The sequence below is a fragment of the Eschrichtius robustus genome, chromosome 19 (genome assembly GCF_028021215.1).
Source record: "Eschrichtius robustus isolate mEscRob2 chromosome 19, mEscRob2.pri, whole genome shotgun sequence".
Taxonomy (NCBI): domain Eukaryota; kingdom Metazoa; phylum Chordata; class Mammalia; order Artiodactyla; family Eschrichtiidae; genus Eschrichtius; species Eschrichtius robustus.
In genome coordinates, this window is record NC_090842.1 from 13,725,921 (window position 1) to 13,742,089 (window position 16,169).

Sequence of the window (16,169 nt, forward strand, 5' to 3'; positions counted from 1 at the left end):
GGGCTGTGGGAATTGAATTCAAAAGGCCGTGATGTGAACTAAAGCAGATCTGCACCAGGGTCTGGGAATGAATGTGAAGACAGAGCCCCCGGATTAGCTGGGATGCACCATGTGCCCGCCGGGTGACCTGGGGCAAGTCCCTCAGGCACACTGAGCCCAGCTTCCGCATCTAAAAAATGGGCTCCTCATCTTCTATTGCCCCGGGTTGTTGCAACAATTAAGTGAATTCACATATTCGAAGCTGCTTTGTAAACGCTACAGAAAAATATCCCTGTTTTATTAAGCATTGCTGGGACCCAGACAGGGTGAATTTGAGGTTGTCTGGTCATCCGTTTGAGGGAGAAGAAACTCCTCAGGCCCTGGGTATTACAGGGGGATCCCCAACCCCAGACTGGCTTAGGGGTCCTTGTGCCTGGCCCTGTCTCCACTCCCCAACATCCACAAATGTATCGACATTCCATCGGTGTTTCCCCCTCAAAAGCCAAGCCCACTTGCCTCTCAGCAGAACTTCCAGGGAACTGACACCTGGTTCTGAGAGGGTGCTGGTCCAGGGGTCAGGGGTCACACAAACTCCAGAAGGAAGAAGTACCTGGCTTTCAGGGCTGTCCTTTGGGATGGCTGAAAAACCTTTGATCTGCCCTGAGAGGAACGTGGGCATTTGGCTGTGGCCTGTGGGACAAATTTTATTTTCTAAGAAATGTGGGCCATGGTGCAGATCTGCTTCAGCTTATTCCAGTGGGACTGTGCTGGCCGCAGCCAGGCCCCGGAGCATCATGGCAACTGGCTGCCCTCCTGCCTGTTTGTCTGGAGGCCGACTTGTTCCCAGCAGGACTCGAGTCAGCCAAGGGCATCACGTGCTCTCCTCCTGCTTTTGCCCTCTCCTGGCCTGCAGTCACGTGGGTGGGCCTGGGGGGGCACCAGGGCTGGGGCCCAGCCCCCCACACGACCCAGACAGACTGTCCTAAGGCACCCATTTCCTCCCCCCTGGGGCAGCCCCTGCCAACTCCCCTACAAACCCACCGCCCCAGTGCCCCCACCCACCGGCGGCACCTGACTGGTGTGCGGTTACCACCCGCCTATGTTTAATTCATGGCTGGGGGTTGGGAAGGGCTTCCCAAGAAAGGAAAGAACTCCCCTGGGGTCTTGCCCAGTTCTTGCCCGCCCACAGGGCACATGGCTGCAGACTCCCTGGGCCTGGGGCTGGGAGGAGAAGCTGCCCATGGGCCTGGAGGACACTGTTCCAGCATGGGCACAGCCATTATTCGTTAATCTGCAGCCCTGGAATGTCTGCGGGCCAATCAGCAGGGTCTCCGAGGGCTCCCCGAGGGCTCCGATAATCCTGCAATGATTAGCAGGGGCCACGGGGTCGCTGCGAACCACTCGGTAGGTTGGTCGGTTGGCTGTCGGCAGGCGGGCGGGCTGACCAGGCCAGCAGCCGGGGGAGGGAGGGAGGGAGTCCTGGGACTGGAGCTGTCTGTCTCCTTTCATGCCAGCGCCAAGGAAGGGAGGCTGTTTGGACTCACCGATTACTCACCAGCCTCCCCCTTTTGTCTGCCAGCCCAGCCTGACTCTTAGAGATTGTGAATAGCTCCATCCAGTCTGGGAAGCGAGCTGGACAGCTGAGCCAGGCAGAGCCCCGAGCACCCAGCAGGCCCATGTTGAGGCTGCAGCCCTCCCCTGGGCTGGGGGGCCACCGGCCTGGCCTCCTGCCCGTGCTCCTGGCTCTCCTTGGCATGACCTGGGTAGAGGTGCGCCCACTCCAGCTACAGGAGAAGCAGGTTCCAGTGCCTGGAGGTAAGGGGCCGCGGGGTGAGGAAAAAGTGGAGGAGCTATGAGCTCTGCAGCGGGTCCCAGGGGGCTTCTGGAAGCCAGTTCCCAGGCCTGAGCCCTGGGCAGGCTGGTGTGATTTACAGAGCCACCCTCGAACAGTCCAGGGGCCGGAGATGGATGGAGGAGGCTGGGACTGGGGCAGAAGAATGAAGGGGAGTGGGCCCAGGCTTGGGGGTGAAGGAAGAACACTGGGAGCCTGCAGCAGGGACCCCAGAAGAGACTCAGTGGCCGAGAGAAGCCCCAGCCAGAGGGGCCGCTGCGAGCCCAGGGCTGGACCCCTCTTCACACCTAGTCCCCAGGCCCCCATTCCCTTCTATCACCCCAGCCCCAGCTCTCAGCCTAAGGCTCCTTTACACCTACACCTGTCTCTCTGTCTCAGCCCCACTGCTTTCTCCACCTCTCCCCACCCCTCTGCTCCGGGTCCTCCCATACACACCCACCATCGTCCTGTCCCATCTCAGGTCTTGTTCCATAAGTGCAGGGTTGCATTCTCATCTTGCCATGATGACCCCCGCCCCATCACCCAGGGGCCGGGCCAGGTCCCACTGCTCAGGTGGCCTGACCTTGTCTCCTGTCCCAGCCCTGAGCAAGAAGGAGAGCTTCCTGCTCCTCTCCCTGCACAACCGCCTGCGCAGCCGGGTCCACCCCCCTGCAGCCAACATGCAGAGAATGGTGAGTACCCCCAACCCGGGCTGGCCAAGGGGGCGACTGGAGGGGCAACCCTGAAGAGGACTGAGGAGGCCATGCCAGCGCCAGATGCCCTTTCACCTGGCAGAGTGGGGCAGCGGCCAGTCAACTTGCCCACTCTGGGACCACGCCTGGTTGCCGGGGGGCGTGGAGGGGGGCCGTTGCTTCCTCCTCCCCCAGAAAGGCAGCCCTTCGGCTTTTCCTTGCATCCCTTCCCGTTGCCCCGGAGACCAGAAGACATGGAAAGAGCTGGGGTCCCCTCCTCCAAGAAAGAGGAGCATCACAAAAGAGTCCCAGCAGGATGGGAGGCTAGTCAGGGAGGGAGAAGCATCCTGCTGGGGGTGGGAGGGGTGAGGCTTGTGTGTGACCAGATCCACTGCTTCTTCAGCAGTTTGTCTAGGCGACTAGGAGGGGCCCCCTCCCAAATTCCCTGCTCATTCACTGGGGGCCAGGGAGCGGGGTATAGGGTTTCCCACCACTCCCTCGGGGCTTCAGGGTTGAAGGTGTCATCCTGGGGCCCAGAAACACTGCCCCATAGTATGGGACCCCAGCTGCCCCCTCCCATGGTAACAGTCGAGGGAGCGAGGGAGGGGCAGTGTGGGGCAGGCAGGGTTCCCCATGACTGCTTCCCATAAACTCCTCTGAGGCTGGCGCAGCGGTGGCGACCTTGAGAGCTCCAGGGTCAGGTTCCCAGGAGGTGGGGGTGGGGTGGGCAGGAGGGGGGTCGCCTCTCCCCCTTTCCCTGCTCGGCGGCGGCTCTGCCTCTCCTCAGGCCCAGGTCCTGGCTCTCATGCCCACACTCCCAGCCCTAGTGTCCAGTGTTAGGGTGCTCCGGTCAGTTTCTACACTTCCCATGGCCCTGCTGCCAAAGTCTTAGAAAACAGCATTTCATAAAAAATGCAAGTGGAGCCCCACCACTCAGCCTCTGTCACACCCACAGCTTTGGCCCTGGGCACCCCAGTGGAGGCTGAGGCTTGGGGGTGGTCCGGGCTGCTGAGGTGTCCCACGCAGTCCCCGCTGCTCCCAGCTCGTCCCCATCAGCAGTAAAATCACAACCACCATCTGCCCGGGCTGCTGCAGGTCAGGCCCTAAGTACAGCACTTTTCTCTCTGCATCCATTTAATCCTCACACAATCTTACCCTATGCGTACCTTATTATCTGGTTTTTTTGGTTTGTTTTTTTTGGTTTTGTTTTTTGGGTTTTTTTGGCCGCACAGCACGGCTTGCAGGATCTCAGTTCCCCGGCCAGGGACTGAACCTGGGCCATGGCAATGAAAGCCCGGAATCCTAACCACTAGGTCACCAGGGAACTCCCACCTTATTTTTCATTTTACAGAAGAGTATGTTGAGTCTCATGGAGATTAGGAGACTGCTGGAGGTCACACAGCTGGAATGAGGGGGCTGGGCTGGACCAGGGCATGACGATCGGGTGACACATGTCATCCTGGTTGCTGAGCCCCCTGTTTCAGAGGATGAGGGGCTGTTGGATGGGGGTAGGGAAAAGGGCAGCTGGTACGTGGTGGGAAGAGCAGATTAGGCCCACTGCAGAGAACACTGCTGAGACCAAAGCGCTGAGGCCCTGGAGACCTTTTACACCCTCTCTGGTCCTGACTCCCAGCTGGTGCCCCTATGAACTCCAAAACCAGATTTAGGGAATAAGACACAGCGGTATGGCTGCTGCAACTTTTTGCATCACAGAAGGGAAGCCAAGAGGGAGCCTTTCTGACAATGGCCAGGGTCAGTTTTACCTAACATGGAACCAGTTTGAAAGGCTTGGGCACTGTCCAGGGCTCCCATTACCAGATGGGAAAAATTATGGCAGAGGCCCATCCTATCATGTGGGCTGGCACCTGCACCCAGGAACACCCATCCCCCTTAGTGGGCGGGGCTTGAGGGTACCCGCCACTGGAGTCAGAAGGACGGAAGCTCTCAGTCCCGGGTGGAGCCGGGCTCTGGGTGGGGGGTCCAGACAGGGCAGGTGCTTTTCCAACACCACCTTGGAGCACCCCTTGCAGGTCCTGTCTGACCTTCCCTGGCCCCAGTGAAGTCGGTGAAAGCAGCTCAGAGCACTCAAGCAGCCAAGCAGGACCCCTGTTTGGGCTGGGGTCTCTTCTCTGCAGGACCAGCACCTCTGGATGTGCTGGGGGTGGGGGGCTGGATCACTAAGGCCTGGCCCAGGGGCCCCCTGCTGATGTTGCTGTTTGTGGTCCTTCTCCCCAGGACTGGAGCGAGAGCCTGGCCCAACAGGCCCAGACCAGGGCAGCCCTCTGTGGCGCCCCAGCCCCAAGGCCAGCCTCTGTGCCCCGGGCTACCCCGCAAGTGGGCTGGAATGTGCAGCTGCTGCCCGTGCGCTCGGTGTCCTTCACCCACGTGGTGGGCCTGTGGTTCTTGGAGGGGCAGCAGTACAGCCAGGCAGCGGCCGAGTGTGCCCCCAATGCCACCTGCGCCCACTACACTCAGGTGAGGCCCGGGTACCGGCTCTAAGGCCCCAGCCCTGCTGGGCTGGTTCGGAGGTCTGCAGTTTGGCCTAAAATTGGTGGTTGCTTTTCCTCCCATTTGTTTAGTTTTACTTTTTTCAGCTTTAAATATGAAATATTTCAAACCTAAATCAAATAACGGACTCCTTCTTATCCACTACCTAGCATTAGAAAATGTTAACTATATTTGTTTCTCACCTCTTAAAAAAAACAAAACTAAGCATAAGCCCTCCTTCTGCCCTTTCCTCTGTCCCTCCCCAGAGGTAACCTTGCTGAAGTCCAGGTAAAACACCCCATGTTTCCTTTTTTTCCCCCTCAACAAAATTTGTTGAACGTCTTCTCTATAACTGGCATCGTTTACGTACTAGGATCCAGCACTGGAAAACACAGGCAAAATCCCAAGCATGTTTTTCTCTCTTTCTTTTTTTTTTTTTTATGGTTACTTTTACGTGTCAACTTGCAGGGTAGTGGGTTGGTTTTTGGGGTGTTTTTTTTTGCATGACATTAACATTTTTTATATGAATTTATTTATTTATTTATTTTTGGCTGCGTTGGGTCCTCGTTGCCGCGTGCCGGCTTTCTCTAGCTGCGGCGAGCGGGGGCTGCTCTTCGTTGCGGTGCGCGGGCTTCTCATTGCGGTGGCTTCTCTTGTTACGGAGCACGGGCTCTAGGAGCGTGGGCTTCAGTAGTTGCCGTGCATGGGCTTATTTGCTCCGCGGCATGTGGGATCCTCCCGGACTAGGGATCAAACCCATGTCCCCTGCATTGGTAGGCGGATTCTTAACCACTGCACCACCAGGGAAGTCCCTGTTTTTCTTTTCTTTTCTTTTTTTTTTGGCCGAGGGTAGTTCCCCGACCGCGTATGGAACCAGGGCCCCAGCAGTGAAAGCACCAAGTCCTAACCACTGGTCCCTCAGGGAATTTCCCCAAGCATGTTTTAATACCTTTACTACACGTGGAAGGGTTTTGATACCTTTTCTACTTGTGCAAGTGGGTTGTGTGTTATTAAATCCTACCTAAGTGCTGCTCTCTCTGTACATCTCCTTTTGCAATTTGCGTTCATCACTTCAGACCACATTTGTAAGATTTGTTTCCATTGATCCAAGCATGCATGTGTGATTCACTATGAATAAACTGCAATTTACAGGCATCTGGGTTAATTCCACTTTTTTTTTACTATCCCAAGTCATACTGCAATGCATAAATCCTAGTTCCGGTCCTCTTGTACATATGTGTCCATACTTTTTCTAGGACACACTTGGAAGGGGAACGGCTGGGTCAGAGGGAGCACGCACCTACAACCTTAGTAGCTATTGCCAAAGTGATGTCGCCAACTCTACTCCTGCCCACAAACCAGTTCTCACTCCCCATTCTTACCCTATTCATTAAGGAGTATTGTCAGCGCCTTAATTTTTGCCAACTCAAGGCTGTGAAATGCTACCTCATTCTGTTTTTAATTTGCATTTCCCTGATTACATGTGGGACTGAGCCTCTTTTCTGTTCTTTTCATTGCCTGTTAATTTCATCTTTCCCTTATTAATTTGTAAGCATCTTTGCTATATTCTTTGTACTTTTTGTTGGTCATATTGGTTGCAGATACTTTTTTTCTAATACATGGCTTGTATTTTCTCTTTATGTTATCTTTTATAAGATAAATCTTTCAGAAGATTTTAATATTAATGTAATCAATTTTCTCGTTTTTCATTATAGTTCATCCATTTGTTGTATCATGTTTAAGAAATCCTTTTCAACTCTGACATCAGCAAGATAGTTTTCCTGTATTTTCTTCCAAAGTTTAAATGTTTTCCTTTTTTTCATATTGAAGTCATTAAGCCATCTAGTGATGTAGGATTTAATTTTATCTTTTTTTTTTACTTCTTGTATTAAGTACTGAATCCCCCACAGACTCTAATGCCACTTCAGTCATATACCAAGCTCACATATCCACAGGGGTCTGTTGCTGAGTTCTCTCTTCTATTTTGTTGCTTTTTTTGTTTACTCCTGCATATATGTGCTTTAATTATTATGGCTTTATAAAAAGTTTTGACAGGAAAATCCCCCATGTTATTATTATCATTCAAAAATTTCTTGGCTATTCTTGATTCTTTCTCCTGATTCTTTCATATGAATTTAATAAGTAGCCTTTATCAGGTTACAGACATTTCTTTCTAATCTAAGTTTGTTAAGGATTTTTAAAGTCATGAACAGGTTTTGTGTTTTATCAAATGCCTTTTGCGCATCCATTGAAATAATTACAAGGTTTTTCCTTAACTATCTACAGTGATGAAATACATGAATAATTTTTTTGTGTGTGTACAAAGCTGTTACATGACACTACATCTTCCTGGTCACATATTTTAAACATTTATAGAAAATTTCAAATATATACAAAGCAATCAAAGTGATATAATGAACCCCCATCTACCTATCATCCAGCTTCAACAATTATCAGCTCACAGTTTCATGATTCATATTTATCTAGTTATTTATTTATATTGAAGTACAGTTGTACAGTATTATACAAGCTACAGGTACACAATATAGTGATTCACAAATTTTAAAGGTTATACTCCATTTATAGTTATTATAAAATACTGGCCATATTCCCCATGTTGTACAATGTATCCTTGTAGTTTATTTTATACCTAATAGTTTGTAGCTGTTACTCCCCTACCCTTATACTGCCCTCCCCCCTTCCCTCTCCCCACTGGTAATCACTAGTTTGTTCTCTATATCTGTGAGCCTGCTTCTTTTTTTGTTATATTCACTGGTTTGTTGTATTTTTTAGATTTCACATATAAGTGAGATCATACAGTATTTGTCTTTCTCTGTCTGACTTATTTCACTTAGCATAATGCCCTCCAAGTCCATCCTTGTTGCTGTAAATGGCAAAATTTCATTCTCTTCTATGGCTGAGTAGTATTCCATTGTATATATGATGTGATGCGAAATAAACCGATGTAGGGTGTGTGTGTGTGTGTGTGTGTGTGTGTTATTGTTGTTTTTAATTAATTGCTATATTTGGTTTCCTAAATACTATTTGATAGTGAAATTGACCTCTGATTTTCTTTTCTCATACTGCCCTCACCTGGTTTATATTAACCTCATAAAATGAGTTGGAGGCTTTGCCTCATTTTCTGTTTCCTGGAATAGTTTCTATAATATTTGCTGTAACTGTCCTGTAAAACTATTCGGGCCTTGTCCTATTTTTTGATTGTTTTGTGTGTATGTGTATGTATCCATGGATTTTTAATTACTGATCCAACTTTTAGAAATGGTCGTAGATCATTTCAGATTTTCTATTTCTTCTTGAGACAGTTTTGCCAAGTTCTATTTTCTAGGAAACTATCCATTTTATATTTTCCAGTTTGTTGGTCCTAACTGTTAATTATTTAACAGAGATTTTAAACTAGAATTAAACAGATTTTTTAAATGTTTCCTGTGTCTGCATCTATGTCCTTTTAAAATTCTCGATTGTATTTATTTGTGCCTTCTCTCTTTTGTTCTTTACCAGTCTTCCCAGAGGTTTGTCTATTCTAACGAATCAGCTTTTTGTTTGTTTTCCTTCTCTCTTTTTTCCAACCATCCACAACTTTATTCTTCTTTTTATTAATTTCTGCTCTTTTTTTTTTTATAAATTTATTTATTTTTTATTTATTTATTTTTGGCTGCGTTGGGTCCTCGTTGCTGTGCATGGGCTTTCTCTAGTTGAGGAGAGTGGGGGCTACTCTTCATTGCAGTGTGTGGGCTTCTCATTGCGGTGGCTTCTCTTGTTGCAGAACACAGGCTCTAGGCGCACGGGCTTCCGTAGTTGTGGCACGCGGGCTCAGTAGTTGTGGTTCGCAGGCTCTAGGGCACAGGCTCAGTAGTTGTGGCACATGGGCTTAGTTGCTCCGCAGCATGTGGGATCTTCCCGTAGCAGGGATCGAACCCGTGTCCCCTGCATTGGCAGGCGGATTTTTAACCGCTGTGCCATCAGGGAAGTCCTTCTGCCCTTGTTTTTATTATTTTCTTTCTTCTACTTTCTTAACTCATTAATTTTAACTCCCTTTTCTTTTCTGGTATATGCCTTTAAAGCTATCAATTTCCCTCTAAACTTTGTTAGCTACATCCCATAAGTTTTGGAATTTAGTGATTTCATTGTCACTTAGGTCTATGAGTTTCCTATTTTCCATTATGATGCTGTCTTTGATTTTGAAGTGTATATTTAAATTTCCAAACTATGTTTTCTCCTTTACTTACTTCTAAATTATTTCCTTAGGAATTCCCTGGTGGTCCAGTGGTTAGGACTTCACGCCTTCACTGCCGGGGCCTGGGTTCAGTCCCTGGTCAGGGAACTAAGATCCTGTAAGCCACGCAGCCAAAAAATTTTTTTAAAAAAATTAATTAATAACAATAGTAAATTATTTCCTTTACATTCTATTGCATTGAATTCATAGAATGTATCCTGTAGGATGTTGGTTATTGAGTATTTATTGAATCTTGCTTTGTGGCTTAGTGAGGGGTCAGTGTCTGCAAAAGTTCCACGCACTCCTAGAAAGAATGCATATTCTCTAATTGTTGGATACATAGGTATGACTACATGTGCATTTCTCCCCGCCTCATGCTGGTCATTTTTAGTGGCTACCAGAGTTTGCTTGGCTATTCCTGTGTATTGACCATTTGTGCTATTTCCAAGTTGTCACTGATTCTAAAACTCTAAATCTAAGTTTTGAATATTAAAGACCTGTATCTGTTAGCTGTTGCTGCATGACGCACTACTCCCAAATATAGCATCTTACGATTCTGCAGGTTGGCAGTTTGGGTTGGGCTCAGCGGAAAGTTTCTTCTGGTCTTGGCTGGGCCCACTCCTGCAACTGCAGTCAGCTGCTGGGTTGGCTGGGAGCTGGCTGTCTAGAGTGGCCTCAACTGGCTCACCCCTGCCCTATAAGGTTCTTCAACCTCCAGCAGCCTTGTTCACGTGGAGGCTGAGCATGAGAGTTCTATGAGAACGAGTGGAAATTGTAGGGTCTCCTGAGGCCTAGGTTTAAAACGGTTCAATATCATTTCCCCTGCATTCTGTTGGCCAACAGAAGCCACAGGGACAGCCAGATTCAAGGTGTGGGAAAGAGATTCCTCCTCTTGATGCAAAGAACTGCAAAGCCACATTTTATAAAGATGGGGCTGTAGGGAGAAGTGAAGGGTTGTGGCCATTTTTTCAGTCATCACAAGGCCTTTGATGTCCAAGTCTTTCTTTTCCCACTCTCCTCCACTATCCACAATCTCCCTTCCCTTCAGGTATCTGCTGACCCTCACCTCCCGACCCAGAAGGCCTTTCTAGACTATTCCCACCCATCCTTATATCCCTGCCCAGCACAGCTACTGCTCCTGGGGTCCCCAGGGAGGTGACACAACTGTTTATCTGCTTGGTTTGGGGCAAGAGCTGTGTCCACCCTTCCCAGGGGGGCATCATCTAGGCTGCTGGTCCCCAGACTAGGAGTGGAGGTGGCCCATGAGAGGGTCTCTGAGCCACTGTGTCTCCTGCAGCTCGTGTGGGCCACCTCGAGCCAGCTGGGCTGTGGGCGGCATCCCTGCCCTGGGGCCCAGGGTGAGATGGAAGCCTTTGTCTGTGCCTACTCTCCCGGGTAAGCCTCTTCCACGGCAGCTGCCCTGCCGTCCCCTGCTGGGCTGCGGGGTAGGGGATGCTGTCACTCAGGGTGAGACACTCACCCACCCACCCACAGGCCTTTACCCCTTGGTCTGCACCCCTGGTGGGAGAGGGAAGAAGGAGGAAAGGGAGAGGGTGCAGAAGTGGGCAGCACCCAAGATTCTGGCCACGCAGAATGTGGCTTCTTCTCAGATGCCCCTTCCTGGAGGCACCACCCAGCGTTCAGGGCATCTGCCCAGTATTAGTTTGGAGGTCATCTTTTCTTTCCTAGGAAATCTCCCTGTCTCACCCAGCTCCCAGCTTCCTGGCTGGGCCAGAAGGAGCTGAAGGGGCTGGTGGGGCAGGCAGCAAGGCCCAAGGCCAGGCCCTTCCAGCCTCTGCTGCTTGCTCTCACAGAGGCAACTGGGAGGTCAACGGGAAGACCATCGTCCCCTACAAGAAGGGCGCCTGGTGTTCGCTCTGCACAGCTAGCGTCTCGGGCTGCTTCAAAGCCTGGGACCACGCAGGGGGGCTGTGTGGTAAGTGCCCCACCCTGCCTGCCTCTGGCTGGGGCAGCTTGATCTGGTGATCCTGGAGGAGGCTGGCAGCATCCTGAGGGACTGTCCCAGAAGCCCTGGCCCTCAGCACTCAGGGAGGCACCTGCCTGGCCTGCCGGGGAGAGGCCCCCTCTCAGTGTTTCCTTCTTATCCGACCAGAGGTCCCCAGGAACCCATGTCGCATGAGCTGCCGGAACCACGGACATCTCAACCTCAGCACCTGCCACTGCCACTGTCCCCCGGGTTACACAGGCAGATACTGCCAAGGTGAGGGGCACCTGGAGTTCTGGATTGTGACCAGCCGGGGGACCCAGGGAGTGATCCTCGCACAGCATATCCTCATCCAATAAGCATTCACTGAGCACCGACGGTCTGCCAGACCCTGCACTGCACAGGGAATTCAAAGTGAAATCAGATCGGCCCCTCAGGCTCTGGGATGGTGGGAGGAGGACAGTACTAGGATCCAGAAGTGGATTCCTTTCCCACTGTCCCCCACCCCCCAGCTCTTTGACCATGAGTAGGTCCACTCCCAAACCCCGATTTGCTTCTCTCTACAAGATCAAACCAAAGATGCCAAATGTGGCAGCGGTTGGGAGCCCAGATGGGTTCCATCTCTGGGGGGGGTGGGGGGGTGTTCTTGCTGTGGTTGGCCATTCTGCGCACATCCGTGGCCTGTGAGGGGCAGCCTGGGGCCCAGTGGCTGCCAGCTGAGTGCCGTCCCCTCCCCTGCCCCATCCTGGCAGTGCGGTGCAGCGTGCAGTGCGTGCACGGCCGGTTCCGGGAAGAGGAGTGTTCCTGCGTCTGTGATGTTGGCTATGGGGGAGCCCAGTGTGCCAGTGAGTCCTGCTGCAAAGCCCCCCAATAAGACGAGCCCCTCCCAGGACCCCCTCAGCATGGTGCTGGGTCCGGCTCGGACCAGCTCACAGGAGCCCATCGTATGCACCTCTTCCCCATTCCCCGAACAGTGACGTCACAGTGGTAGCTTGAACTTGGCCATGGTGGGGGTCTTTACACCACCACAGAAATAGCAATGCTAAAATCATAGACTTTTTTCTTTTTGAGAGAGAGAGCTGGTTGTTACACATTTACCAGCACACCACTGACCCCAACCCCCTCTCCTGCTTGGTGGCCAGAGGAAGGGGTACATTGAGCTTAACATCCTGGCAGGACCGGAAGGGTAATGATTCTGAGGTGCCCACACACAAAATCAGGCTTCCCTCCCCCCAGCCAAAGTGCTCTTTCCCTTCCACACCTGTGACCTGAGGATCGATGGAGACTGCTTCATGGTGTCCTCAGAGGCAGACACCTATTATGGAGCCAAGATGAAATGCCAGGTAATGGTTGGCCCCTGCCTTCCCAGGGACCACCCCCCTGGGTTCTTAACAGAGAGACCCTGGGCTAAGAGATTAATTCCTTTGACTTCTCCTGACTCTCATCTTTAGTATAAAGCAGGGGTTACAACTCAAGAGGCCCATGGAAGCCAGGAGGTCACTTAATGAGCTGAGGGACCCAGGGACAAGGCCCCACTCAACCCCCATCTAAGGGGCCATCCTGACTCAGCTCGAGCTGCTGGCTGCCAGGCAGGAATGCAAGTTCAGGGAGGCCAGGACCTGGAATTTTTCAAGAGAACCAGAAATTCAGATTTTCACTGAGCTCTCTCAATTTATTAATGTTGGCAACCAATTCAAATGTATTAAAGACACTGAGCAGGTGAAACAAAACCCTTCCAAGGGTGGGACCCTGCCAGAGGAGCTGTGGGCAGGGAAGAGAAGGCAGACTCTGCTCTAAGAGGCAGGAGGCTTTTGGGGGCTGAGGACAGCCCGGCCAGCACACAGATTTGACATCCATGGCCACGGTGGGTGGCAGGATGGAAAGGAAGGGCTGGCCTGAGCTCTGGGGCCAGCATGACCCGGAGCGGGGGTTACAGGGAAAGGGCGGGGTGCTAGCCCAGATTGAGAGCCAGAAAGTGCAGGACATCCTCGCCTTCTACCTGGGCCGCCTGGAGACCACCAACGAGGTGACCAACAATGACTTCGAGACCAGGAACTTCTGGATCGGTGAGTGCCTGGCTGATTGGGGGAGGGGGGAAGAAAGCAATGAGTGTGGGGCTGGGATGCCTCACATTGCTCCAGGAATCTGGGCCGTGGAAACCCAGAGCACCTACCAGTGGGCAGTAAGGGTGCGGTGAGGGTTTGGGGCCCAGAATGGGGCCAGTGGTCAGGCTGGTGACTCCTTTCCCTGTGGAGAGAGCCGAAGGGAGGGAGAGCCACCAGAGGGGCTGGAAGTGCTGGGAAGGGGGCTTAAGGGCTGGGGGTCGACAGGCATTGGGCAGCAGGCTCTGGGCTCAGGCCCTCATCGCAGGGAGCCCGGGCTGCCAGTGGGGCCCAGGGATCTCGGGTATGGGGCCAGCCTTGGCTGCTGTGGCTCAGGGCTCACCTACAAGACCGCTAAGGACTCCTTCCGCTGGACCACCGGGGAGCACCAGTCCTTCACCAGTTTCGCCTTTGGGCAGCCTGACAACCAGGGGTGAGTCTGGGGTGCCCTCCCTCCCCTGGGCGCACCTTCTCACCTGGGCCTGCTTGCTGAGCCTTCAGACACCACTAAACAACCTCCACCCTGCCTGCTGCTTGGCTGAGCGCCCTGAGGGTCTGGGCCTTACCTGGTGCCCAGGTGCCAGGAAGTCTGGGCACAGCTGGCTATGGGCCCAGTGCTGAGATGAGGTACATCCCTGACCTCCAGGGGCTCACATAAAAGAGAGGGAACCCAAGAAGGCTTCATCCATCCACAGTCCCCATCATCCCCCCAGCTGTCTCTCCGTCTCTCTATTATCTATCCATCCCTCCCCCGCACCGTGCCCCCTCTGCCTGTATCAATACACTGATTCTGCCCTCCTTAGCTGGCCACCCACCTGCGTCCACTTGTGCACACATCTGCCCACTGGCCCGCCTGCACTGAGGCCCAGCCCTGGTCTTCAAAGCCCAGGAATGCCCAGGGCAGGGGGTAGGTGGTCAGGCTGTGTGGCCACCAAGGCTCCAGATACCCCGCCCAGTTCTCCTTTGACCTCCTTGATGGCAGCCATGCCCAGACCCCTGGCCCATCCCTAGAGTAAGCCGGCTCGGTGGGCCCCCAGGCATACCTTCTCCTGCTGGGAGGAAAGATGTGGGCCTGCCTGTTCCAAGCCCCCTGCCCCCACCCGCAGTGGCCGGCATGGCTGAGGGCTGCAGCGGTGGGTGGCGCTGTCCCCACTGCACCCCGAGAAGAGAGGGCTGCAGCGCTCTGAGGAGCAGGCAAGGAGCCAGGGGCTGGGCCTGGCTCCCAGAAGCCCCATACGTGGGACGGGGGCACCTAAGAGGCACCTCCCTAGACGCAGGTGGCCCACTGTCGGGGAGGATTTAAGGACTCATAATTTCATTCCTCCACCCTGAGCACTCAACAATCTTGGCAGGTTTGGCAACTGTGTGGAACTGCAGGCATCGGCCGCCTTCAATTGGAACGACCAGCGCTGTAAAACCCGAAACCGTTACATCTGCCAGTTTGGTGAGGGCCTTCCCATGGCTCCCCTCCTCTGGCCCCTGGCCCCTGGGGATATCCAGATGAACAGTCTAGAGTGTCTGAGCACACAGGGCCACGAGGACATCCTGCTCAGAGCCTCGTTGGACCTGTAGGCCCCTGAAGCACAGAGAGGGAGATTGGCCTGGGCTCAGCCACGCAGGGGCAGGACCAGAACTACAGCCCGGCTGGGGATTTCGCCAAGGTCCCTTTCCTCCTGTCACTAAAGCTGCCACATGGGGACCCAGCGGGTTCTTCAGCGTTCCCTGATTCCCTAGAGCACAGTGAACTGTGGTGGGGACAGAGATGAGACCTAGCCCAGAATCAGCCCCCAGCAGCACCTGCTAGAAGGATCTGGAGCTGCAAGTGGGATCATGGTTACTTCTGGACCTAGTGCAGCAGGGTCCCCAACCCAGGACTGCCTGGGCTGTCACTGACCCTTGTTCTGTTCTCTTCCTTTCCAGCTCAGGAGCACATTTCCCGGTGGGACCCAGGGCCCTGAGGCTCACCCATGCCTCTCCCCTGCCAGCACCTGGATGCACAGCCCTACTTGCCCTTCTGCCCACCTGTTTAGAACAAGGGCCGGGCTAGGACTGCAGGCCCAACAGCCAAAGAGGCCTCAGACCTTGCAGGAAGTGGGGCAGGGGGTACAAGTGAGGCCGATGGAGAGCCCGGTATAGGAGGAGGGGAGCCTGGGGTCCCCCAGCCTGCTTTTGAGTGGGAAGATGGATCTTAATTAGGCACTGAAACAGGAGTCTAGGGCAGCGGTCAGAAGAGACCACTCTCCTCCATCTGGGCTGGACCCTCTGGGGCAGATAGAGGTTCCTTGCTGCCCAGGATGCACCCCACAAAGGATTAAACTAAGTTATGGATCAGCTGGGCTTGTGAATGCTCATTGTGAAGGGGAATTCAGACAACCCAGAATGATCCCAGGAAGACTGGTTTCCTCCCAGCCACCCCAGTCCCATCCCTGCTCACCCACATGACCCAGGCCACCCTCTGGAGGTTTTCAGACTCTTAGTCCTGAATAATGCACAGATTTAGAAGCCTTGTTTGTTTGCATCCCTAATTTCCAGCTCCTCTGACCACTGCCTCTGTCAGCTTTGTGTTTCTGTTCACACCTCCTCCTTTATTAATTATGCTTGCTTCTACATGTCTCTTCTTTCTTTGTGATAATCTGAACTGCGGTCTGTTATGGCCCCATCTCCTCCCTCTCCCTATAGTGGTGAGAGGGTGAGTCCAGGCAGGTGCAAGACTGGGAGGTGCTACCATTAGTGTCCAGAATGCACACTGTTATGTGCGAACATCGAGTTGCTTTGCTGGTTGGAAGTATCAGTACAAGTGTGGCCTGGGCCCATGGAACCGGGAGAAGCAGATCACTCACGGTTCTTGGTTGCAGCCAATAGAAACATAGAAACAGCTCTGGCTAGTCATGGCAGAAAA

At 52.8% G+C, this 16,169-nt stretch overlaps 1 protein-coding gene across 1 annotated transcript; it reads left to right on the forward strand.

Moving 5' to 3' along the window:
- Window positions 1–1,470: 1,470 nt before the first annotated feature.
- CLEC18C (C-type lectin domain family 18 member C) lies at window positions 1,471–15,877 on the forward strand. Its single transcript, XM_068527536.1, is given in 14 exon segments — window positions 1,471–1,794; window positions 2,411–2,502; window positions 4,738–4,770; window positions 4,773–4,858; window positions 4,860–4,977; window positions 10,521–10,618; window positions 11,038–11,159; window positions 11,337–11,444; window positions 11,921–12,013; window positions 12,405–12,511; window positions 13,105–13,234; window positions 13,607–13,703; window positions 14,623–14,714; window positions 15,191–15,877. Coding segments are annotated over 14 exon segments (1,353 nt in total). The 5' UTR covers window positions 1,471–1,655; the 3' UTR covers window positions 15,229–15,877.
- Window positions 15,878–16,169: the final 292 nt, after the last annotated feature.